Source organism: Phocoena phocoena, chromosome 2 (genome assembly GCF_963924675.1).
Source record: "Phocoena phocoena chromosome 2, mPhoPho1.1, whole genome shotgun sequence".
NCBI lineage: Eukaryota > Metazoa > Chordata > Mammalia > Artiodactyla > Phocoenidae > Phocoena > Phocoena phocoena.
This window is the reverse complement of record NC_089220.1, coordinates 141,645,309-141,669,729: the sequence shown is the minus strand read 5'-3', so window position 1 is coordinate 141,669,729 and position 24,421 is coordinate 141,645,309. Positions and strand designations below refer to the sequence as shown.

Genomic DNA, 24,421 nt, shown 5'->3' with positions numbered 1-24,421 from the left:
GACTTAGGGTGGGAACTCCAAACAGGGCAGGTGGCCAAGGGCCCTTCCCATCAGGCAGTAAAAAATGCCAAGTGACTTCTCATTGCCAAGGCAAAGAAGGGTGGCCTTCAGCCCTCACGGTGCCCAACTGGGGGTTACCATCCTCTTTAGTTACATTTAATCAAACTTTACTTGGACAAATAAAATAAGAGCTGGTGGCAGGAGTCACGGTACAATAGGATGTTAGCATTTCTGAGGGGTATGTGTCAAGACCTCCACAATCCCCAAGTTCACAAGCACCACTATGGTACAGCTGAAAAACTTAGGTCATGCTTTTATATCCCAAAGGTTCACTATGACAAGCAAAGGCATCAGAGAGCTGGGTGATGAGTGAGGCTCTCCCACTAGCCAAGAGAGCTGCTCCTCCTCAAACATCTACCTCACTGAGCGCTCTTCACAGTCTTAGCAAAACTGCAAGTTACCACATGACTTGGGCTTTCTATTCTCCTGCAAAACCACCAATGCTATGGCCTCAAATACAAAGGTTGGTCTATGATGCACTTCTAAGACAACCCCACCTCCCCAGGGCTAACCTGAGCACATCTCTGAAGCAATTCCAGGATCAACAGGACTTCTCCAGATCTGAGATTTGAGTCAGGACTTGCTGGGTATCTGAAGCTATTTCTTAGGCAGGAGATAATGGTTATGGAAAATTCTGGAAACTGTGTAACAACTAAGGCTCCAGAGCTTCTCAACATGCTGACCCTAGTCATACAGTCAATGTTTTCATTCACATTAAAGTCTCCTGTTTGGTTTAAATACTTACATCATTTTCTAAAAAATTAAACATGCTTCTTTCAGCCAACTCCTTTGACTCTTCAAATTTTTCTACTGCTTGTCTGACTTCTTCATCTGGTATCTTACCTACTCGCTTCTTTTTATAATCGTAATCCAGGCGGCGGCCTTCCAGCTTTTTCAGGTGGTGCTAAGAGACAAAGGGGTCAACTGTGATGCTCAAACACAGCACAAAGAAATATTCAGCATTTCTGTGAAAATAGTCATTGCTTTTTCTTGGCATAAATTCTAGGGGGCAGGATCCCACCTTACACTTCTTTTGCATGCACTCATCATCTATTAGAGGCTCCCTTCACTGCCAGTCTACAAGGGATATTTGTGGAATGAATGAATGGGTAGACAGATGGATGGATGGAAGACAGAATGAATGAGTGTCTATATGGAACATAAGGATGCAGTATCAGTATGCAGATTAATTTTCCAAGGTTCTCTATAGGACCCCTCACTTAGGCTCCATTAATGTCCAGATAATTTCCAACCAAATTAATATACCCTAAAAAAGTATGTTTCTTTTGGTACTATTGTCAACTCCTTACTAATAAGTAGATTATAAAAACACAAATTTCTAGTATCCTCTAGAATACTTATGCATCTTCCATAAAGTTCCCAAACAATTACAGAACAAGTTGAATAAATGCCCTCGATGAATGTGATACAGAGGACAGATACTCACAGGCAACCTCTGAAATGATGGAATTTCTTTTTAAAAATATGATCTCTTTAACAAAGTAAAACAATTATAAATATTAGAGGTGTCCATTCGTGGAATGCAGTGCCTTGTGTGGTAGTAAGTTCCCCATCACAGTTTGTGTTCAAGTAGAGGGATCCCATGTCAGAAATACTATAGAAGGGATAACTGCACAGGGCAAGGGAGTTTATGACCATAACCCCTGGAAAACAGATATTTGATATTCAAAGTGTATGTGAAAACAGATTGTCCCACTGAAGCACGTGGGTAACTTGACTATTCTTTTTAGTGGGAAGCACTGGTTCTAACCTCCATAATGATTGGGTGAAGAGTATATGGGACAAAGAGTCAGAATCATCTGTCTTCTGACATGTTCTTCTGACTCTGGGCAAGTCTCTGAATCCCTCTGTGCCTCCACATATGTGGCTGTAAATGGGCACAACCAGGCTTAGTCTGGCTACATATGGGTGACGAAACATTTATAGAAGCCCTTTGAGTCCACAAGACCTTTTACAGATATGTCAGTCATGTGTTAAATGAACAGGCTCTCCACTCCAGATGTCCAAGATATATAGAGCACAGTTGAGACTATGAAAAGCCTTCTGAATATTAGACTCTTTAATTCTTGATCATCTATAGGATTTAAGTTTAAATTTATACAGTTTCTCTATCAAACCAGAGTTGAAGAACAAGAGACATCATTTAGAAAATTATTTTTTTGCATAGGGAGAAACATTTAAGGATATGTGTATTTTGTACATTTCTCCCACTCACTGCTCAGGATCCACATTTGTGTCCATGACTAGCTACCCTACTGAACCAGGTCAAGTGGAAGAGCAATGTCATCCAGTGGACTTTCTGTACAGCTTTCTTCAAGGTCAGCAGCACAAGAAGAAATGGCATATTATGTATTTCAGCAAAGGAGGTATTTGGTTCTAAGGTTCTGCATTTGGGAAAGATGTTTTGGCATCCCCACAACACAGAATGTCTCTTCTCTAGAATCATCTGTTCAATAATAATCTGTGAGCACAAAGGCTGCGCTAGTCATGCAAAAGTGAACAAAACATGCCTCCTTACGCCAAAGCGCTTGCTGCCAAACAACAGAAAAAGAGAAGCAGTGATGCTCACAGCACAGGAAGCACAGAAGGAGCACCTGATTAAGCCGGGGAGAGAACAAGAGCTTCCCAAAGGACCGAACATCTCAGCTGAGATCTGCAACATGAGATGACTTAGCCAGGAGAAGGTGGAAAAGGAGAAAGACAAAGAATAAAAAGAGAGCACAAAGCAAAACATCCCCTGGGGACTGTAAGTAATTCATTGAGGCCAGGTAGAGAGTTCAAGTGGGAAGGGGTGAGCGATCCACCCGTAGAGAGAAGGAGGGGCCAGGAATTAGCGACTACGGTGCTGGATCTTTACCCCCAAAGTCAGTGGGCAGTTACTGGGGGCTTGTACCTTAGGAAGACTCTGGCTGTGGTGTGGAGAGTGGACTGGAGGGGCCGAGATGTGAAGCCGGGAGTCAAGGGCTGCTGTGCTGATGGGTTTAAACGTTAACCCGAAGAAGCCTATAGAGAGAAAGGGGAAGAAGGGAGATTCCGGAGAGAGGATGCCGGATGTGGCAAAGGCCCTGAGGAGATGAGGATAATGGACTCTGGGGCCCAGTGGAGGACTGGCCTGAGGGGAAGAGGGCAATGGGAGTAAGGAGTTGAGGAGGGTGCTGGGGGGAAGGCTGGGTGGGGGGGTCGGGTAGCAGAATATCCTGGGAGTTCCTGAACAGTTGCTTTCATTTTTCTTTCAACCTTCCTGAATTCCCCTCCATAGCCTTTGGTTTTGGTGTAAATTCTAAATGCCTATACGGGCATCCAGGACTTTCCATTAGGAAGCTCTGGAATAGGGCCCAAGTATTTGCATTTCTAACATGTGATGCCGATGCTGCTTGGGGACCACACCATGAGAATCTGGGCCTGAAGAAAGGAAAAGGGGACATCCCCAAGGCTTGGATGACTTCCAAGCTGGTCCAGGCTGCATTCAGATCACTCCTCAAGGCACCAGCAGGAAGGTCTTCTGGGCAGCTTCTCCAGGGGGTGCCCAAAGAAGGTCTCGACACAGCCTGTCCCTCCAGAGGAGAAGTCCCTGGCAGGGTAGAAGCCTCAAGACTGTTTTTGCATATCTGCAAAAGCACCAGCAAGCAAGTGGCATGTGATTACCTACAGGCCCCTGAAAGCTCCCGTGTATGCTCTGCAGGGCCATTTTAACATTTTCCTGATACAAAATGTGGATTCCTAGGTACTGATCTCCTTAAGAAGTAATGGAAAATAACGATCACTAGTGCAACGTATCAAAAGACGCAGCTAGGGAGTGTTCTAATTTCATGTAGCTGTCCAGTAATAGCCAGGACATGGAAGCAACCGAAGTGCCCATCAACAGATGAATGGATAAAGAAGATGTGGCACATATATACAATGGAATATTACTCAGCCATGAAAAGAAATGAAATTGAGTTATTTGTAGTGAGGTGGATGGACCTAGAGTCTGTCAAACAGAGTGAAGTAAGTCAGAAAGAGAAAAACAAATACCATATGCTAACACATATATATGGAATCTAAAAAAACAAGTTCTGAAGAACCTAGGGGCAGGACAGGAATAAAGACGTAGACATAGAGAATGGACTTGAGGACACAGGGAGGGGGAAGGGTAAGCTGGGATGAAGTGAACGAGTGGCATGGACTTATAAATACTACCAAATGTAAAACAGAAGCAGCCACATAGCACAGGGAGATCAGCTCAGTGCTTTGTGACCACCTAGAGGGGTGGAGGGTGGGAGGGAGATGCAAGAGGGAGGAGATATGGGGATATATGTATATGTATAGCTGATTCACTTTGTTATACAGCAGAAACTAACACATCATTGTACAGCAATTATACTCCAATAAAGATGCTAAAAAAAAAAAGATGCAGCTAGTATGGTATAATTTTGATCATCAAAAATCCAATACACGGAATTCGCTGGCAGTCCAGTGGTTAGGACTCTGTGCTTTCACTGCTGATGGTCCGGGTTCGATCCCTGGTCGGGAAATTAAGATCCCACAAGCCGTGGGGTGTGGCAAAAAAAAAAAAAAAAAAAAAAGGTATTAAAAAATAAAGATTGCTTTTTAAAAAATCCAGTACAAAGTTATGCAGTCATTTTGTTATGTAAGAAATGACTGTAGAAATATGTATCTTGAACTTGGCTTCAGGTGGCTTCAATAAGATACAAAATCAAGGGCTAATTGATCCTGGGACTCTTTCCCAATGAGCCAGGTAAACATAACTGAGTTATTTTTTTACCACCCACGATAAGATGATGCTTTCACTGGGTTGCTATAGAAATGTTCTAATGATTTTAAATAGTATAAACATCATACTCAATAGCAACAGGCAGATTTATAGCCTAGAAAACTTACCCCAATCTCTTTTAAATCTTTGTCTTGTAGTAACTGAAGTGGATCAATAAAAGTTTGCTTTACATTAATATCAAGAGAGTCTTTCACCTCAGCCATTAGCTTCATGGATTCGCCAACTTCTATCAATGCATTGCCTTCAATAGAAAATACAAATAAAAAAGGTTCTTTAGCAGACCTCACTCTAAGTTAACAGTGATATTTATTGAATTTTTTCCCAAAAGTTTGCGATGATCAATGGTGTGTAACAAGGTCCTCAACTCTGGGACCTTTGAATCTTGACCCAGAGAAAAGAAAATGTAAAAACGAGAAAGTCTTTCTAAATATTTTCCACATTTTCCTCACTACTTCTGCACTTTCTCCACCGCATAGAATAAAACTCTGAGGCTCAGACAGACTGAGGCACTTACCGTATCAGCCACTAGATGGGGTTAAAGCTTCTTTTTTTTAAACTGGTAGTTTTGTGAACTGGCACCAAGGGTTCCTTAGAGGCGCAAGAACAAAATCCGTCTTTGTAAACAATAAAAGGATTCATTCATCAGGGGTTAAGTATTAACCAATAAAGAGTACAACAGAAATAAATGAACAAAACCTCATCTCAGCTTCTAGCTGCTAGGTCTTCTTGAGGCCACTCCTTGTATTCTTGAGATGGTTCTCAGTTTCCCTACCCCTTCTGATGTCAAAGAAAGTCTGGCAGTGTCACACAGGACAGCCTTTCAGCAGGGTGGGAAGGGTCTGCTCTTGCAGTGAGGTCCAGGCCAGCCATGCCAGACTTGGGCAGCAATGGGCAGCTTTAGCTGGATTAAATCCTGGTATTCGGCACCAGCTAACCTGCAGTAATTTGAAAGCAGGCATCCTGGTAGCTGAGCACTATGAGGGTTGCAGGTTTTCTAGAAGACATCTCTGGGAAATGCTGCACTAAACTGAACTCTTCTTCCTGTAGTTGGGGTCTTCCAAATCAATCTCATAAAAAGTTAGAGCTTGGGGTCTCTCAACTCCCAGGCTTGAAGAAGACCTGAAATCCCAGCCCAAGAATTTGCATTTCTAGCTAATTCTGACCTTCAAGCTGTTTCACCTACGAGTCATAGGCATGTACAGTTTATTCATCTGTAAAACAGGGATAGCAATATCACCTCACCTCACTTTTAATTTTTTTTAAGAAATAGGCTAGACAGTGTATGTTATAGGACCTTGCAAAATGTAAGTGGAAACCATTACTCCAAACCACAACTGCCCGAGACTCTGTTTTGGCACATGGGTATCGTTGTTCCTCCTGGGAGGCTATGTCTCCTTAACTAACTCCCCAGAGTCTGGTTCTAACTCATTCTGAGATGGAAATGAGAACGTCCTTTCCTGGCCTGAGGACTCTTTCCTGCCCAGCTGGTCAGAAATGGAGGATATGGCTTCTGACCCCACTGCTCACTCTGCCACCAGTGCCCACACCCCAGAAAGTCAGTTAATTTAGCTTTGACGAAAACATTTCTAAATTTGTTTCTTAGAAGGCGCCAAAGGTGACATTCTGAATATTAGCTGTCACCTCCATGGGTTTGATATCCCCTCTCCTTGCTCAAGATTCCAATTCCACGAGGACGTGGGACTCAGCCTCCACCAGTGGAGGTCTCTGCCCTTGAGGAAATTTCTGTGTGGCCCCAAGAAGAAAGCATCCTACAGCACAGTCTTTTCCTCAGAACAGCAAGCAACCCCTCTGTTCCTAATGCCCTCCTGATGTCAGCTCTCTCTCGCTGGGTACCTAGGAAGCTACCAAATTGTCTGCCCTTCAAATCCCCTGCCCTGTCACCTGACCAGACGCACTGCAGGACTGTCCATGCATGTCAGGGCCTGCCTGGCGGTCTCTCCTGTTCCCTCCACTGGTCAGCCTTCAGGACAAGGAATAGGCCATCTTGGCCCCATTCACCCAGGAAATAAAATAAAATTCACATTATACTGCTCTGAAGGATACCGTTACCCTCTGTGACTGACTAGTGTTTTAACATATGGGATTTTTTTTTTAACTTTTCAAAAGACTTTCCCCCCGCTTTCCTAGATGAATGACTATGGCCTAATACCGGAATCGTCAATTTCCATATCTTGCTTTGCTACCACTACATGAGTAGCAAACGTGCCAAATTCTCCCGGAAGATTTAACATATCAAATTCGACTCACACCCAATATAATTTATCAATTTAAAGTAATCTCAATCAAAATTTAATAAGTTTTTTGGGAATTCTCTGAGGGTCCAGTAGTTAGGACTCAGTGCTTTCACTACTAAGGGCCTGCGTTCAATCCCTGGTCGGGGAACTAAGATCCTACAAGCAAAAAAAAAAATTTAATAAGTTTCTTGTTTTTTAGTAGAGGGGACTTCAAATGACTCTAAGTTTCATCTGGAAAAATAAAACAGATGAGTATGTCCATGAAATTTTTATAACATCTTGGGAAAATTTTAGTTAAATATATTAAAATATATTTTAAAATGACAATATTTAAAACAACATGACACTTGATCAAAACAGGGTACAGACCAAGAAAACAGAAGAGAAAGACCAGAAACAAACTTAAAATATATAAAATTTTATAACAAAAACGTTATAGAAAATCAGCAGAAAAAGGTTGAACTTTTCAATAAAATGTTAGGGCAACTGGCTATGTATTTGTGAGAACACAAAATGAAAACCCTATTGCACAGCACTCATCCATTAAATTCAGGAGCTTGGGAATTTAAAGGTAAGAAAAGAAAACATATGTATGAAAATAAAGTATAAATAAACATTTACACAGCTTATTAGTGAAGCGGGGAGGAGCGGAAAAGTTTTTCTGAACATGATACCAAAGCCATAAACCATAAAAGAAGACCAATGAGCCCCACTAAATAAAAAGCAAAAATCTTGTTCCATTAAAATGACCTCCACCTACAACATCTACATGCCTACCTGGGGCAAAACTTCATCAACATATGAGACAGACAAAAAGCAAGTATCCTGACCACTGAAAAAGCTCATAAACCAGTAAGAAAAAAAAAAAAAATGAACACCTTAATAGAAAAGTAGGCAAAGGACACAAATATACAATTCACAAAGATGATGACAAACGTGAAAAACAAAATCTACCTCACACATAATCCAAAAAATAAAGTTAAAACAGCGCCCAGATATCAGTTTTATTTGCTATAAATCAAATTATCAGTTATTTAAAAGGAAACTGAAAAGATAATTCCCAGAGTTAGTACCTGTGCTGAGAAACACACTCTCATACCTTCCTGGCAGGAGTGTCAAAATGGTATAACCTTTCTGGAGGGTCATTTGGGACTATGCTTCAAACACCTGAAAAATCGGGCATACTCTTTTTTTTTTTTTTTTCTGGTCAAGCACTATGAGTTTATTTAGTAATGTAAACTCCAGTGATGATTAATTTTTCATAGCTGCCTACATATACAAGTTTTCATGGCATACAGATTGTCAGGAGAGCTCTCTAGGTTACAAAAGATACTTATTACCAGATTTTTTCTGCTAAAATAATAACTTTAATGGAAGATATGACCAAAAAATTAGATAAGATTTGGTACAGTATAAGACACCAGCAGGGTACAGTGCCAAATTAAGAACAGAAAAAAGGTCTTTAGAAGATAGCAGGTTCTAATATGTATATGTATAACTGTTTCAATTTGTGTACACCTGAAACTAACACATATTGTAAGTCAACCATACTCCAATAAAAATTTTTTTAAAAAAGGATAGTAGGTTCTAGCTATTTATCAAACTATATAAACTTATAAGTAAAGCCCTACCAAATTAGTGTACCAGAGGTACCAAATTTGTATACCAAAGGAGTGGGACTTAGAAAGACCGCATTTCTTTTTTGAAATTCAAAGCATCTCTAGGAACTAGAAAAGTTATTTTACAGATGACTACACTAAAATTTTAAACAACAAATGATCTACTAAGGCAATGTAAATATGTTTCAAGGCTAGAAAAACTATCCCCATACTTTCCTGACATCACTCTAAACATAAGAATCGCAGTATGCTAAAATCTCAAAGCTAATATATTAAACATATTTGATATTTGGGGCTTTCTGAAATTATTTTTAGAATTTTACTTTACAAGTGGGAAATGCACTTTTAATTTTTTAATGACACTTTCCCCCTAGAGATAGAATTTAGACATTTATATCTTTTCAGAGCAAAAAAGTCATCAAAACAGGAGACTAGCATAGTACCAGCCTACAGATAATGGCTACACATGCATGTGTCTTTATTAGTCTCCAAACCATTAGGAATTTATTTCAAACAAGGTTCTCTAAGCCTTCATTATTTGTATGCAAAATCCAGAGAAACCCAGTTTATCAAATTATGACTTCGTGGTCATGATCAGGGAAAATGATACTCTTCCCTGCGAAGAAATACATGTCAGTCGTTGCAGGGGCAATTTAGACCTCTTTTATTGTCTGTTAACGAGGACAAACCTTTGCCAATATCTAATTACCCACAGAATCAAATTTAAATAAAATAAAGTATTAGAAGGTAGCCCATATGATGGGTATAATTTAGATGATCTTAGCCTAAATTTATCTTTTGCTCCTCAATAAAGCACACTGACTCAGATATATGTTCCACAGATGATATGCTTTTTCTTAATCAGTGCAGAAATAGAATTTGTACATCCTGAAAATATGTTTATCTGTCTATCCATGAAGAAAGCTTCCTCTTATTTGCCTCTGTCTTGTTTTGAATATATAATTCAGAGGTTTACAGACTTTTCCAATGACTGTATTTCAGCTTGTGTTTCATCAGGAAACATTTGAAAGGATGTTTTTATTTTACAGGTTTACTATTTGAAATTCATTATTGCTCAAGTTAGTAGTCGTGGGCAGTTTTCCTGTAGAGAGCAATTCCAAACACAATGAGTAGATGCCTGCTGGCTCGAATCAATAGGTTGTACCTCTTGTCCTTTCCCTATATTTGACCACACACTATTCTGTTGTCCATGGCCTCAGGCAAATCAGATTGGTCCTTTCTTCCCACCCCTCCCAAAAGGCCAAAACCGTTCAATGGCTACGGTTTAAATAAGATTTATAACTGCCTGCAATAATCCTTTGAAGTTTTCTTACTAGAATGAAACATGAGTTTTAGGAGAGTTTCTGATTTAGTTGAAGTGGGGGGGGGGCGGGTAACAAGCAATAGTCACAGTATTTTTAAAAAATATAATAATTCAGTGAAGATTATACATCAACTGATGTTGCCCTAAGTTTTCTCAGTTTTAAATGATTTTTTTTTAATTGCTAGGGAACAGGTTTAGACACAGGAAATAAAATACAGGCCAGTCCATTATTTACATGCTCTTCATCTTGGCCATGAGGTCTTCCAAGCTTTCACCAGAATCTTCCACTGTTACTTCAGGTACAGAATCTTCTTGCTTTGGGGGAACTGTATATGCCACTGTAATTCCTTCAGGTAAGTCAGGAATTAGACCTGAAGAATTTTTCAGTTCCTCTTCTGAAACCTCAGGAACCAACTCAGTACCCCACTCATTGTCGTCATGTATTATCTCTTCCTCTTCTTGAACAACCTCCTGTGTGGGCAGTGCTGCTACCTTTTTCTTATATTCTTCCTGCTGCTTCCTACAATTTCTGTCATCACACTGAGGATTTGGCTTCATGGACACAGTAGGGAAAGAATCCTGCATTGCATTGTATCCAAGGTAAAAACTAACAGTACCAAAATTTAACAGAAACTTTAACACATTTTGTACCAAGATCCCAGCAACCACTCCCATAGTGGTAGGAAGACTGGCTGCACAAACGCCTTCTCGTTTCCGAGTCTTCTTATCAATATTTGCAGCAACTACAAGCGGTGGAGCACACGCAAAACAAGCAGAGCCTCCAGGAATTATGAGCTGTAGGTGCCCTGAAACTGCATTTTCACTGACCCCAGACTCCATCCATGTCTGTCCAAGCTCATTACAAGCTGTATTTATTGTCATTCGAGCTTCAAACTTGTCCACACAGCTAAGAACTAGGTCAACAGGTTTTCCTTCTTTTAATCCACCATTGCTTATTCTATTCATGAAATGTTCAAAGTTTTCTACTGTGGTTATATTGTAGTCGTGTACTTCAAAAAGAATATCAGGATTAATGTTCCTCAAAGTATGTTCTGCTGCTTGAACTTTACTTAATCCTGCTTGATGAGGTTGGAAGAAAAGTCTATTCATATTGGCCAGTTCCACCTTGTCATAGTCAAAGAGTAGCAACTTACCAATGCCACATCTTGTCAGCATTTCAGCAGTCACACTGCCAACTCCACCAACACCTACTATTGCTACAGCAAAGGTACGGATTTTCTCATAGTCACTTACAATTCCCGTTCGTTTCAATGCCATCAAGCGGCTGTAGGGGTTGGAATCCACCACTTCGGGGCTCATCTTTTCGATGCGGGCCCGACCGCCTCCTCCATCGCCGCCCCCCATCGCCGCCCCCCAGGGCCCGGCGACTTCTCTCCTGGGCCAGTTCCCGCTCCAGCTCCTCGACCCACTGTTGCAGCCGCTCCACAGACTCGGCCATGGCTGGGACCCTGGCCGCCAGAGCTCCCAGCTCCGGTCGTCGACGTCGCGGCCGACCCACGCTGTTGGCCTGCTGGGCCCGCGAGGGGTATGTGAGGAGGCACCTCGCGGCGGCCTTCCTAACCCACAACCCTGAGGAAGCCCTCCCGGCGCCTCCCGGACTGACAATCTCCGCCGCTCCCGTGGGCCTCCCGGCCGGGCATACTCTTGACTCAGCAACCTCACTACCAGGAATTTCATCTAAGAACATAATCTTGGATATTCCCAAAGCTTTATCCATGAAAGTGCCTATCGTAAACGCTATGTAATTTTTTTTTTCACATAAAGAAGAAAAATCTAAATATCCTAAATGGGATTGATGGAACAAACTGGATACATGGACTATTATGCAGCCTTTAAAAACAATGTGGCATAAGACTGTCTTACGACATGGACCGTGCTACAGCCAGTGGGAAGAAGCAGATTACAAAAGGGAATTAGGGTATGTATACTATAACCCCATTTTAATTTTTTTAAAGGTGTATGCGAATATATATATAAGAATAAACAAAAGGTATAAAGGATATACAGCAAAGTGTGTAATTGGGCCCATCACTGGGTAGGGAACTATGGGTGATGTTGGCATTTTCCTTTATTTTACTTGCCTATGTTTTCTAAACTTCCTGCGATAAACATGTATTACTTTTCTTTTAATTTTTATTTATTTATTTATATTTTGGCTGTGCCACTCGGCATGCAGGATCTTAGTTCCCCAACCAGGGATCGAACCCGTGCCCCCTGCACTGGAAGCACCAGGGTCTTAATCACTGGACCGCCAGGGAATTCCCGAACATGTATTGCTTTGATAATATGAAAAAAATAACAAGCGTTGTTAAGATGAAGGTTTTGTGCATAACCTAAAATCGACAAAGGATGCATTCTCAGCTCTCCCGGGTGATGTGGGAATACTCACCAAAAGTGGAGCCTTCCCCGAGCTCCTTCCCGTATTTCAGCATGCAGTCGCCCAGCAAGCCTTCCGTCTGTGGGTACCCCGTGGTTTTCACCTGTCCTCGGATCTTCGACACAGTGTTCAGCATTCCTAGCTTAGCTCTGTATGCTTAAAAACATTATCATTTGTAATTCCTTAAAATGGCACGGCGGAGTGACAGGTACATAGCATGTAACAAACGGGGCTGGAGAAATCAAGGTCGCCCTAGACAAAATGTCAGAGCCCTGAGACAGGAAGGTAACTTGTGTCACCAAGTTACTCCCATGGTTTTCTAGATTCTTAACCAGGGTGGGTGCTAAGGGCACTGTTGCACAAACATGATGAAAATAAGAAATTATGGCACACACTGTGGACTCCCAAATAATAGTAACCGGGGCTCTCATTACCCCACCCACAGCTTACTCACTGAGTCACACACTGACACCTGGGCAGACAAATTTTCCTGGGGACCAACTGCAAACTAACAACAGAATTGCTGAGGTGGGTGTTGCAAACCACCTGGTGGTTAACAGCCCCCCACCCCCAAGAGTGTATCCAGACTGATTATATTTAACTTCATGGTACAGGGCCACTGCACTGCACACTCCTGTCTAGGAAGCCTAACCAGCAGGAGACAGATGCCCCCGTGGGGAACCGGAGTCTGTGTTGATGGTCCCTCAGGTGCAGCTCCACTCCTGGACCCAAGGGAAATGATAGGTGGCCACTAAGTCCCTTCTCTGACTTAGGCCATGAGTGTTTACTAATCCCAGCTCTGTGTGACACACCATGCTAATTACTGGGACTCCAGAGAGACCTAAGACAGCCTCTGACCTCAAGGAGCTCACAGTCTAGTTACTGGAAGGCAGAAAATACAAGATGTAATTATGCAAATAAAGTCTGATGTGGCGTACAGAAAGGAAAATATAACAATACGCTGAATAAAGATGGAAAGATGCCCCCCAAAAGTGCAGAAATAGTGTAAGATGAAGAAGGGGGAATGCTTATTATGGTTTATAACCAACAGATAAAGAGTAGGCTGCTTTGACCAAAGAAGAAATTAATACAGGACAAATCAGGAAATACCTAGGGGGAAATGGGACTATGAACTGAACACCAAGCTAAGGATTTGGGAATTTATTCTGTAGGCTAGGTGGTTGAGATAATTTTACGTTGTAAAGGGGTAAATTTTTATTGTCTTTTATTTTAATAATTACATATTTATTGTGCATGCAAAGCACCAAGGATCCTGTTAAAATGTAGAGTCTGATGCAGTCAATCTGGGATGAGCCCAAATTTCTGCATTTCCCACAGTCTCTCAGGGGATGCCGATCCTCCTGGGCCATGGACCACACTTCGAGGAGCAAAGCTTTAGACACTCACGGTGCCAGTCTTTTTGAATCTTGCCCACCTCATCCTTGAAGCACTTATCCTCCTGGTCCCCAGGCACACAGGCTTCACTCTCCCGTCACAAAGACACACACACACACACACACATACTCTGCTCCTCTCCCCACTGTCAGGGCGGGACATGGGATACAGCAGTCCTGTGACTGAGGGCCACTAAATGGAATGAGAGGCTGCTAGGCCTCCCTTCCTCTTCTCCAGGAATAACCAGAGGTGTCTGGCCAAGTGGACACTTTCATTGTTGGCCAGTACCTCCCTACCCCATTCCAGTGTCAGCTCATTGAGGGCAGGTTCCCTTCCAACTCAACCGTATATCCCAGGACCCAGGAAACCCCCTTGCCTAGATGTGTTGCCTGATTCATCAGGAAAAGGGACTTGTATGGTTCAATCACTGACAAGGCCCAGGAAGAGATATATAATTATGCTTTTTAAAACTATAATCAGCTGTACAGTTTTAAAGAATTCTATACCTGCCATCCTGCCTAGACATAATATTTTATTCAATGTATGTTTTTAAATTTATTTTCTAGATTTTCAGATGGTTGGATGTGTGCTGATTCCTACAGCCGAGGCAATCACGATAATTATGTGCAAATAACAAATTCATACAAAGTAAAGGCAGATTTGGAAAGCCACAGAATTCAAAGCTTGGGCGCCCTCTATTGGTTTCTATAGTTTAGAACTTAGGAAAACTTCATCAAGGGATGCTGCTTCATTCAATACCTAGGAGTGAAAAGACCTCCTGTCCAGAAGCTGCGGTAACACTGGACCTTCTCATGTTTCTCATGTTTACTATACCTCACTTCATCAGCATTTAAGCCATGAAGTGAAAGCCATTTCAAAGTCACAGGCACCGTTAGAACAGGATGGCAGAAATTTTAAAAAAAAGAGGAAACAGCTGAATAAGAAAACATGGACAAAATATTTAGTGGGTTTCCAAAGCATCTCATAAAAAATGTCTTTGCTTAGCAGTGTCTTGCTGCTAAGACCAAGACTCCACCCAAATAACGTCACCATAGTTCACAGAAGTGTCTGTTCTGTTTGTCATCAGCTAGGATTCACTGCAACTACCTTTCGTCACTCAACTTAAAAAAACTGAATTTCATTATTCGGACACAGAGGACATTGTTTCTAGATCACGTCAACCATACGCTCAGTAAACCTAGATTATTAGAATCTGTGACAGCGAATGAACAATCGACTATTTCAAGACATTTTCTAACTTTACCTGGATTCGGCTGAAGATATTCTGTAGCTTTTGAAAGAATTTCTGCAACAGCTTTATTGGTAACGTCTATTTTCTTAAAAAAAGAGAAACACATGAAGATATTGGTAAATGACAAACAGTGAATTCTACAGAAAAACAGAGAAATAAATTTGCTCAATTTAATATTTATAACACCATTTAATGATTTTAATCCAGATGGACATTTTCAACATTTTTGGAAGAGGTAATATTTTCTTAACTTTTTGATTCTGGGACATCCTTCCAATACTTGCTCTTCCCAATGATGGTGGAGAACACTAACTTCTTATTCAACACTAAAATGAATATTAATGTAATATTTAGGAAACTTGGACAAGTTATTATGCTCCACTAGATTACCGGTTATGCTTGAAGGTCTCTCAAAACCAAGACTAGACATTTCTGAGCCAAACTTTCCTTATTTGCTGGGTGAACTTGAATTTCTATACTTGTATAAGGATGCCATAATAAGGATTCAGGTGAGAAACTACCTCAGTAAGCCAACGACAAAAGAATCATCATCACTGGTATCAATATTATCACTGAAATACATATTCTTCGGTTCTGTGGGCAGAAGATGCTAACAACAAAGGTTTCCCTGCCAGGTTAAGGCTGAATCTTTCCTTCCTCAAAACCATTCCTGTATACTCTGGCTGTTGGTTAACCAGAAAATGAATGTGAGACTCTACAATAAAAGTTAACTATGCACATTTCAATAGCTTTACTTTATACCATCAACAGCCCAAAAGAAAATGTTTTAAAGGAAAAGGAGATCCCGCTCATAAGAGCAGCAATTAAAAAATAAGCCATAACGAGGAAGAAATATTATGAGAAATGTACAATACATACTTGAAAAGCCACATTCCTAGATGGGAAAATTCAGTTTTGGAAATATATAAATCCTCCCCCAATTAACATGTAAAAGTAATTCAAAGCCTATCACACTTTCAATTTTTTCTTTTTTTGGTTAAAACTTGTCAAATTAATAATAAAGTTAGATTCATACATCACACTACATACAGGATTAAAAATATGGACCTAAAAACAAACTGTAAAAGTACTAAACTATGCAGGAGAATATTTTGAAATACGGGGGTGGAAAGGATATTCCAGGCATCACCGAAATCCAAGCATCATAGATGAAAAGACCTAAATTCTGACTCCATAAAATTTCAAATGGAACGGTGAAAAGACACAATACACGAAGTTTGATAAAAGTGGTGAACAGAAACTAAAATGCAAAAAAATAAAGGGTTAGTATCTATTATACTCCGTACTCCCATTAGAAAAAAAAAGCAACCTGACTAGAAAGAAGGCAATCCACAAAAGAGGAGAAATACAAGTTGCTTATAAACATTTGACAAAATATTCAGGAAATTTATAAATTAAAAGGAGATACTTTCCACTCACCAGATTGACCCTCCAAAAATCTTTTTTAATTGACTGGATGCCATATAAGGTATTATACAGGTATGGAGTAATGGGCCCTTTCATATACAACAGGAGTGCTAAATGATACAATCTTTTTGAGATCAAGGTGAAGTACCTATTAATGTACCATCTATCATACTTCCAGGGGCTTAGCATCTAGAAACATACCAGTAAATTGCACGGAGGTAAAAAGATGTTTCTTAGACCATTTTACGTAGTTATAAAAACTGAAAACAACTTAAATTACAATCAATAGGAGATTGACTTGATAAATTGTGAAACATCCAAGTAAGGAATACTCTTTAATCACAGGGGGAAAATACACAGAAGATCTATAGGTACTGGGAAGGCGTCCACTGTACGTTGCTAAGGAAAAAAGCGAGCTGGGAGTGCTGTCTAATACAAAAAAACTCATTTTTGTCATTTAAAAATCTATGATCTGTTCAGGGTCAGAAGCTTTCAACGAAGCACTCTCATCCAACCTGAAATTGTATTTGTTCCCCTTAGCTGAATGCTTAAATTTGGGGCCCCAGGAAGGTTTAAAAAGACAGTACAGAAATGAATCAAACCCATATTACTGATACACGTGTGCTAGCTGTGTGTGTGGGAATGTGCCTGTGTGTATGTGTACTTGACCTGGTAACGAGTTTTGTAAACTTCGGACTCTCTTCAGTATGTTCGATTGTCTATGAAGATCTTTGAAATGTTTAAGACAATTTGATAACTTAATCTTTATATTTTATTAGAGTTACAAGAAATGTAAGTGCATAGGAAAATCCTGTTTGAGATTTGATGTTAAGTTTGAGGGACTCCTATGCACTGCATTTGTATTGCAGGAATTTGCATTAAGGGAATTTGCTTAATTATGTAACTAGTTGGTGACAAACGTATAAGGATTTCATCTGTTCAGCTTATGACTTAATGGAAACTAAAATGAAGATTAACTAAAACTGATCGTCACTTTTATACTGAAATTACTAATTTATAAATAAAATCTATATGTGCAGTTTAAGGCTTAAGAAGAACTAGGTTTTTATCGTATAATATCGCTTATATGTGGAATCAAGAAAAACGGTACAGATGAACTTATTTGCAAAGCAGAAATAGAGTCACAGATGTAGAGAACAAACTTATGGTTACCAAGGGGGGAAGGGAGGATGGGATGAATTGGGAGGTTGGGACTGACACATATACACTACTATGTATAAAACAGATAGCTAATGAGAACCTGCTGTATAGCACAGGGAACTCTACTCAGTGCTCTGTGCTGACCTAAATGGGAAGGAAATCCAAAAAAGAGGGGATATATGTATATATATGACTGATACACTTTGCTGTACAGCAGAAACTAACACAACATTGTGAAGCAACTATACTCCAATAAAAATTAATTTTAAAAAAAGAAAAAGAAAAAACCCTAGGTTTTAGATTTATAACTTTATATATATATTCAATATTAATTAAAACACAACGTAGAGTGGTCATTCCATGTATACAACCCTCTTTGGACATGAAAAGCCACCAGGTATCTAGGAGTCACCTCTGAGGGGTGAGGATGAGAGGAGGTAGAGGCGGGAATACTTTCTACTTAGACTCTTCTATTTCTTTTGGGAAAAAAATGCCAAGAAACAAATGGCCTAAAACTCACAGGCCTTGATGTACACAAACTGGTGGTGCTTCCAGGACAGCCCAGGAATCAATACAAGGAATAAACCCTTTACAAATTAAAGAGGATGCCACCAAACATGTTGGCAAAAATAGGCAATCACGTTGAACACTGAAAAAAATAACTCACGTAGTTTAAAAACAAAAAAATTGAAAACAAAACCTGCCTTCTAGAACAAATGAGGACATCAGGGGGTGGGTATGTGTGTTCAGGTTAGGAAAATGCAATGCAAGTATCTCAGCAAACCATCAGGACAAACAGGGGAAAGTAGAGAGATGAAAATTATTTTTGTAAAGCCTACCTGGTGTGAGGGCGTCTTTGTTGGTAGATTAAATCTGGAATTTCCATCTGTGTTGGTACCCTACCCCTGAGGTGCCCAAAGCCTGTGCCACTGACACTCCCAGACCTCAGCCCTTGGGTTAGAGAGCTGCTGGCAGCCCTGATTTCTGACACCTGTTTATAATAATCTCTCTTTTTTTTTAATTTAAAGAATCGGGAGATTGGGATTGATATATATACACTAATAGGTATAAAATGGATAACTAATAAGAACCTGCTGTATAAAAAAATTAATTAAATAAAATTCAAAAAAAAATCCACATCTGTCATTATATCCTTCTAATTCCTTATGTAGTTTGTGTTTTCCCTTTTCCCTCTCTTGCTCACACTTAGCAGAGGTGGTCTTTCAAAAAAATAAAAAAGAGTTCTTGGTTTTATTTATTGATTCTACCTTTTTGTTATTATGGCTTTATATTTTATTAATTTCTCATTTATCTGTATTGATTTCTTCCTTCCACCTAGAGTGATTTACTTTGCTGCTATTTTCCTAGCTTTTTGGCTTGAATGATTTATTCACTCTCTTCCAACAATTTATTTTCTATTAAATGCATTGAAGACTTAGCCATATATCACAGATTTTGACATAGACAGTTCTCATGACTAAGTGATCTTTAATTTTACTTTTCATTTCCTCTTGAAACAAGAATTATTTTTACATGTTCTCCCATTTCCAAACATCCAGAATTTGGCAACTATACCTTCCTTGTAATCCTTGTGTTCTATGATTTTACTTTGAGAAATCTGTTGGGTTTTTTTCCCATATCCCAATAAATAACTGATTATTGAAATTGTTTTAAAGAAATTTGAAATTAATTCTCAATTTGAGGAATGCAAATATCTATATGATTTACAATCAAAGTTAATAGTCATACTTTATGAAAATTCTCTGAGCCTATTATTTAATTATCTGTTATTTTATGAGAAAGGTATGCGAAATCTACTCTGATTTTTGTCAGTTCTCTATGCATTGACAGCTTTTACCTTACGTATTCAGATGCCATGTTAAATGATGCATAATGGTTCATAACTGCTATAATTTCCTGATACATTACATGATACATCTTTCTATAATTTTTTAAAACCTTCTTTTTCCTTTTAGTGGCCTCATAATTCACCTCTTCTAGAAAGTCTTTAAAACTTCTTGACCTATTAAATATTTCCATGCTTTTCACTGCTGTAATAAAACAGATAATAGATTTTCTTTTTGTATTTCTTCTGTCACTCATTCAGGTTTGGGAGGGAAAGGAAGTAAACAAGAGGGGTCTCAGTCCAACAACCGAAACTGAAATTATTGAAATGTACTTTTAAACTTAACATCTCAACTGAATCATTTTATTAGTAATAAAGTTACACAAATATCTTTATCTATCAAGAGATTTTTAAAGTAATTTTAGGTATGCCAATGATGTTTAAATGTTCTATGTTTTTCAATCTTCAGAAACTAACTTTTTCCAAAAGCAAAACAAAATAAGCTTTCTATCAAGGCCTTAACATTTCTAGAAAATTAATTGTGCTCACCCAGAAAATAAGAAGCTCCCTGGAGGACAGTGTGGCCAGATCCAGGGTATCCTGAAGACAGTAACCCCTACACCCCCAAGGCACAGTCTGGGGCTGGACTTTCTTCCCCAGAATCTGCTGAAAGCTCTACTACCTGCTATAGCCTGTATCGTCCATGTTACACCTGAGGAAAGATGCTTTGCTTTCTCTCTGCCCTCTCTCACCTGGGGACTCTAATTATTAAAACTAGGCTATGTTTAAAGGTCCCAAAACAAAGGGGAAAGGACCTGAGGAAGCTGATAATTAGTGATGGTCCCATTTCTGCCTCCATCTAAACTACTTCACACAGTTGACCAGGAAGCTTGTTCAGGGACCGAGACTCTACAGTCTTCCTTTGTCATGTGTTAACAATCACGTCTGTGACGTGCTCATTGTATTTTTTAAATGCTTTCATACACGTTAATTTTTCTGCATAATTCTCAAAACATCCACATGAGGCAAGCAGAGCACATATTATCATCCTTGTGTCACCCGTCAGGAAACTCTGAAACCAGCTTATCCAAGTTGATTGACATGGTTGGTTCCAGTGGATAAAACTTACTTGTTATGCAGCTGCTGAAACACGTGGGAACAGGGTCAGAGTCTTCCACACATTAAATCAATATTTATATATTCGAAGAGCCTCCTCCCAGTAATACATTTCGACTCTCCAAGATATTAAATCACAATCACTTTGGCCTACACTGTTTGCCAAGATGGACCATCTTTTGAGCATTCTGACTCTTGTCCACCAGAGGGAACCAGTTAGCCAATATCCCATCTCCCAAGGTCCAGGGTCTTTATTTGGATCTTGAAGTATGAAAGAACTGCCTTTTGGATTCCATAATCCACACCTGAATTCAAACATCCTAGATCCCCACTCTAATATCCTTTACAGTATCAGTATATATCACATCACAATGAAAGTCAAATTTATAAGATAATTTACATTAAAATGTTCTCTTACCCTTTCCATGTCAAGAAATTCATCATCTAGTTTCGTTCCTTCAACGCCACTTATTTTTTCACTAAACAGCTGTAGAAATAAACACAAGTAATTGTACTGTACAATCATTTGTTATCATAGTATTTTACCCAAATTATTACAAACAAAAACAAAAAAACTCAGGTTCAGCTTGTTGGATTTTTTTGAATTAAGTCATTTAAGAAAACTGTTGGAAGGAGTAACCATAGCTAAGAACATGGGAAGATACACATTCCTCACTCATTCAACAGATATTTATTATGCACCTACTATATGTAAAACACATGGTAGTTGCTCTAGTAGAAACATAAATAAGATTAATCCTGGTCATCCAGGAACCCACAGTTCAGCAAAAGAGTTCATATACCAACAGTCAACTAAATTACAAGGGAGAGGGCTTCCCTGGTGGCACAGTGCTTAAGAATCCACCTGCCAATGCAGGGGACACGGGTTCGAGCCCTGGTCCGGGAAGATCCCACATGCCGTGGAACAGCTAAGCTCGTGCGCCACAGCTACTGAGCCTGCACTCTAGAGCCCGAGAGCCACAACTACTGAGCCCGCAAGTCACAACTACTGAGCCCACACACCACAGCTACTGAAGCCCACGCGCCTAGAACCCAGGCGCCGCAACAAGAGAAGCCACCGCAACGAGAAGCCCGCGCACCGCAACGAAGAGTAGCCCCGGCTCGCTGCAACTAGAGAAAGCCCGCGTGCAGCCACGAAGACCCAACACAGCCAAAAATAAATAAATAAACTTATAAAATACAAGGGAGAAACAATAAGAATACAAAATAATAGTACGGAACACAAATTATTGTAAACATCTTAAGTGATAAGCGTTTCAGTGATTCATAGAAAGGATTCTGCGAACCTACAGTGTAAAAGGTAAGGGTGGGATCCATCCAGGACTTGTTTCCTAGAAGGCTTGGCATCTGAACTGGCTTTTTAAGGACAGGGGACATTTCAACGGGCAGGACTGAAGGAAGGCCTTCTGGTGTGAGGCAGCATGAAAAACGACCCAGAGGCAGCAATTCGTAGGGCAGTGTCTCAGCCTTGGCACTCTGATACTTATATCAGATAATTCTTTGCTGAGGAGACTGTCCTGTGCATTGTAGGATGTTTAACAGCATCCCTGGCCTCTACCTACTAGAGACCGGCAGCACACACAACCCCTTTGTGAAAACCAACAATGTCTCTGGACAGTTGAGAACTACTGATATAGGACCAAGTGTACTCAAGAAACAGCAAGAAATTTGGTTTAACTGTAATGAATGGTACTCAAGGGAGAATGAAGGAAAATAAAAGCTGAAAGGTAGGCAGAGGCCAGACCACACAGATTCTCAAATGCCAAGGTAAAGAATATGATTGAGAAGTCCCTAGAGTTTCTGCATCAAACAATGCAGTTGGGAAACCTTTTAGAAAACCAACTTTGGCTCCAGTGTGGGTTGGATTAGAAAACAAGGAGACTGGATGAGCAGTAGAAAATATGTTAAGTCACTTTCTTTAGAAAAGTACACATCTACAGGATTTGTTTACACCTTTAAAATACTTATATGAATATAAAACTCAGTAGTAAAGGGAGGTGGGTACCACCAATTAATGGTAAAAAAAAATTGTAGGTTGTTTTAAATGTTAAGTGTGGTTTTCTGCTACTACTTACACTACTACTATCAGACACACAGTGTTACTGTTTAATAGGAAGAATATACATGCAGACAGTATTTAACTTAAATTTGAGGTGTGAGAGGGAATTACTTGAAGAGAGATGAAAGATTACCAAAAAAAGGCTACAACTCCCCATCTTCCTTGTGTCTATGTCTTTGCCATCCCTCCTAGACAGAGCTGGAGTCTATTTCCACCTTAATGAATCGAGCTGGGCATGTGACTTGTTTTGACCCATTAAAAACAAGCCTAGGCCCTACAAGATCTTGTGTGCTTTCACTCGTTCTCTTGAAACCCTGCTGCCACCATGTGAACAGCCTGAGATAATTTGCTAGGTGGTGAGAGACAAGTGGTCCCAACACCTTCAGTCAGGACAACCAGTTAATTCCCCAAACCAGAGCTCTTTAGTTTGACCTGCAGCTGACTGCAGACACTGTGAAAGCCCAGCTGATACCAGCTTAATCTGCTGACCCATGGAAGCATGGGTCATTTACATGGTCATTGTTCTAGACCACTAAATGGTGGAGCACTTTGTTACTCAACAGAAGCTGACAGATACACTAAGACAACAGTTTTTGTTTTCAGGCTCAGTACTGAAGTCAGAGAGGATTATTCTAATGCCTTGATACCAGGGGTAACCTTCAACAAGAACAATTGAGAATCCCATTGCCATACACCAAGCAGTGTTTGAAACAGATATCCATCAATTAAGTCCCCCAAATCTCTTTTTGTTCAGTAGTGAAATCATTTAAAATATTGGTTCTTAACTTTGGAGGTAATTTTCTGAAAATTACACAACCACACCTGAGGAAAAACCCTCCACGTTCTGTTGCATGGCAAATTGCAAAAATGGCCATAATGCTTTGCAGTTCCTCCCATCAAGATATGGATTTTATTTCTCCACCCATAACTTGCTTTGGTCAATTGAATAGAATGTAAACAACCCTGTGTGAATATTGACTTTGGACCTTATAGATGCATTACAGCTATAAAGAGACTTGGTAGATACTTCTGCTCACTCTCTGAGGTCCACTGTGACCATCTCCATGTGAATAAGCCTGAGCTTGCCTGCTAGAGAATGAAAGACCACTTGGAACAGAGATAGCCATCCCAGCTGAGCCATCCCAGAGCACCAAAACCACAGCTCACCTGACCACTGACCACCAAGAGGTCAGTGAGCCTGAGCCCAGCTAAGATCAGCCAGACCAACAGACCCACCCAGTAAATCCCTGCTCAAATTGCTGACCTACAGAGTTGTGAACTAAATAAATGGGTTTTAAGTCACTGTTTGGGGGCAGTTTGTTACACAGCAAAACTGACTGATACAATTTCAGAGGGCTACTGGAACCACAGAAGCCCATGCATATATCCTTGTTTTAAAATATCCCTTTGAAAATCCTTCTAGTATTGAGAGTTAGACCTGAAACTTACCCAGCCTGAATCAGTTCTCACTGGTTCAGGTTATACTTGCTCTATTTTTAGAAATCAGAGTGTCTAATAGAAGGAGTGCTCCCACTTTTAAGAACAGAAACTAATGAGATTAATAGTTGTTTCTTATTTGGAAGAAGACACCAATATGGGATTTTTTTCAACAGGAGTCATGGTTAAGAGTCATGATCATTCCTCTGTTTTTCCTGAATTCCCCAGTGATGTTCAGCTGTTTTGAAAAGTAAG

At 40.0% G+C, this 24,421-nt stretch overlaps 2 protein-coding genes across 2 annotated transcripts in view; both read right to left on the bottom strand.

Moving 5' to 3' along the window:
• Nucleotides 1-24,421, bottom strand: part of SH3GL3 (SH3 domain containing GRB2 like 3, endophilin A3) — a 144,111-nt gene that overhangs the window by 35,250 nt on the left and 84,440 nt on the right. The window contains exons 2-6 of the mRNA XM_065871420.1: nucleotides 21,068-21,136; nucleotides 15,111-15,183; nucleotides 12,464-12,607; nucleotides 4,963-5,096; nucleotides 806-964 (exon numbers count right to left, since the gene is read on the bottom strand). Coding sequence (XP_065727492.1) covers nucleotides 806-964; nucleotides 4,963-5,096; nucleotides 12,464-12,607; nucleotides 15,111-15,183; nucleotides 21,068-21,136 — 579 coding nt within the window. The remainder of the gene's footprint in view (nucleotides 1-805; nucleotides 965-4,962; nucleotides 5,097-12,463; nucleotides 12,608-15,110; nucleotides 15,184-21,067; nucleotides 21,137-24,421) is intronic.
• LOC136119259 (ubiquitin-like modifier-activating enzyme 5) lies at nucleotides 10,285-11,512 on the bottom strand. The gene is given in 2 exon segments (XM_065872705.1): nucleotides 10,285-11,427; nucleotides 11,429-11,512. Coding segments are annotated over 2 exon segments (1,227 nt in total).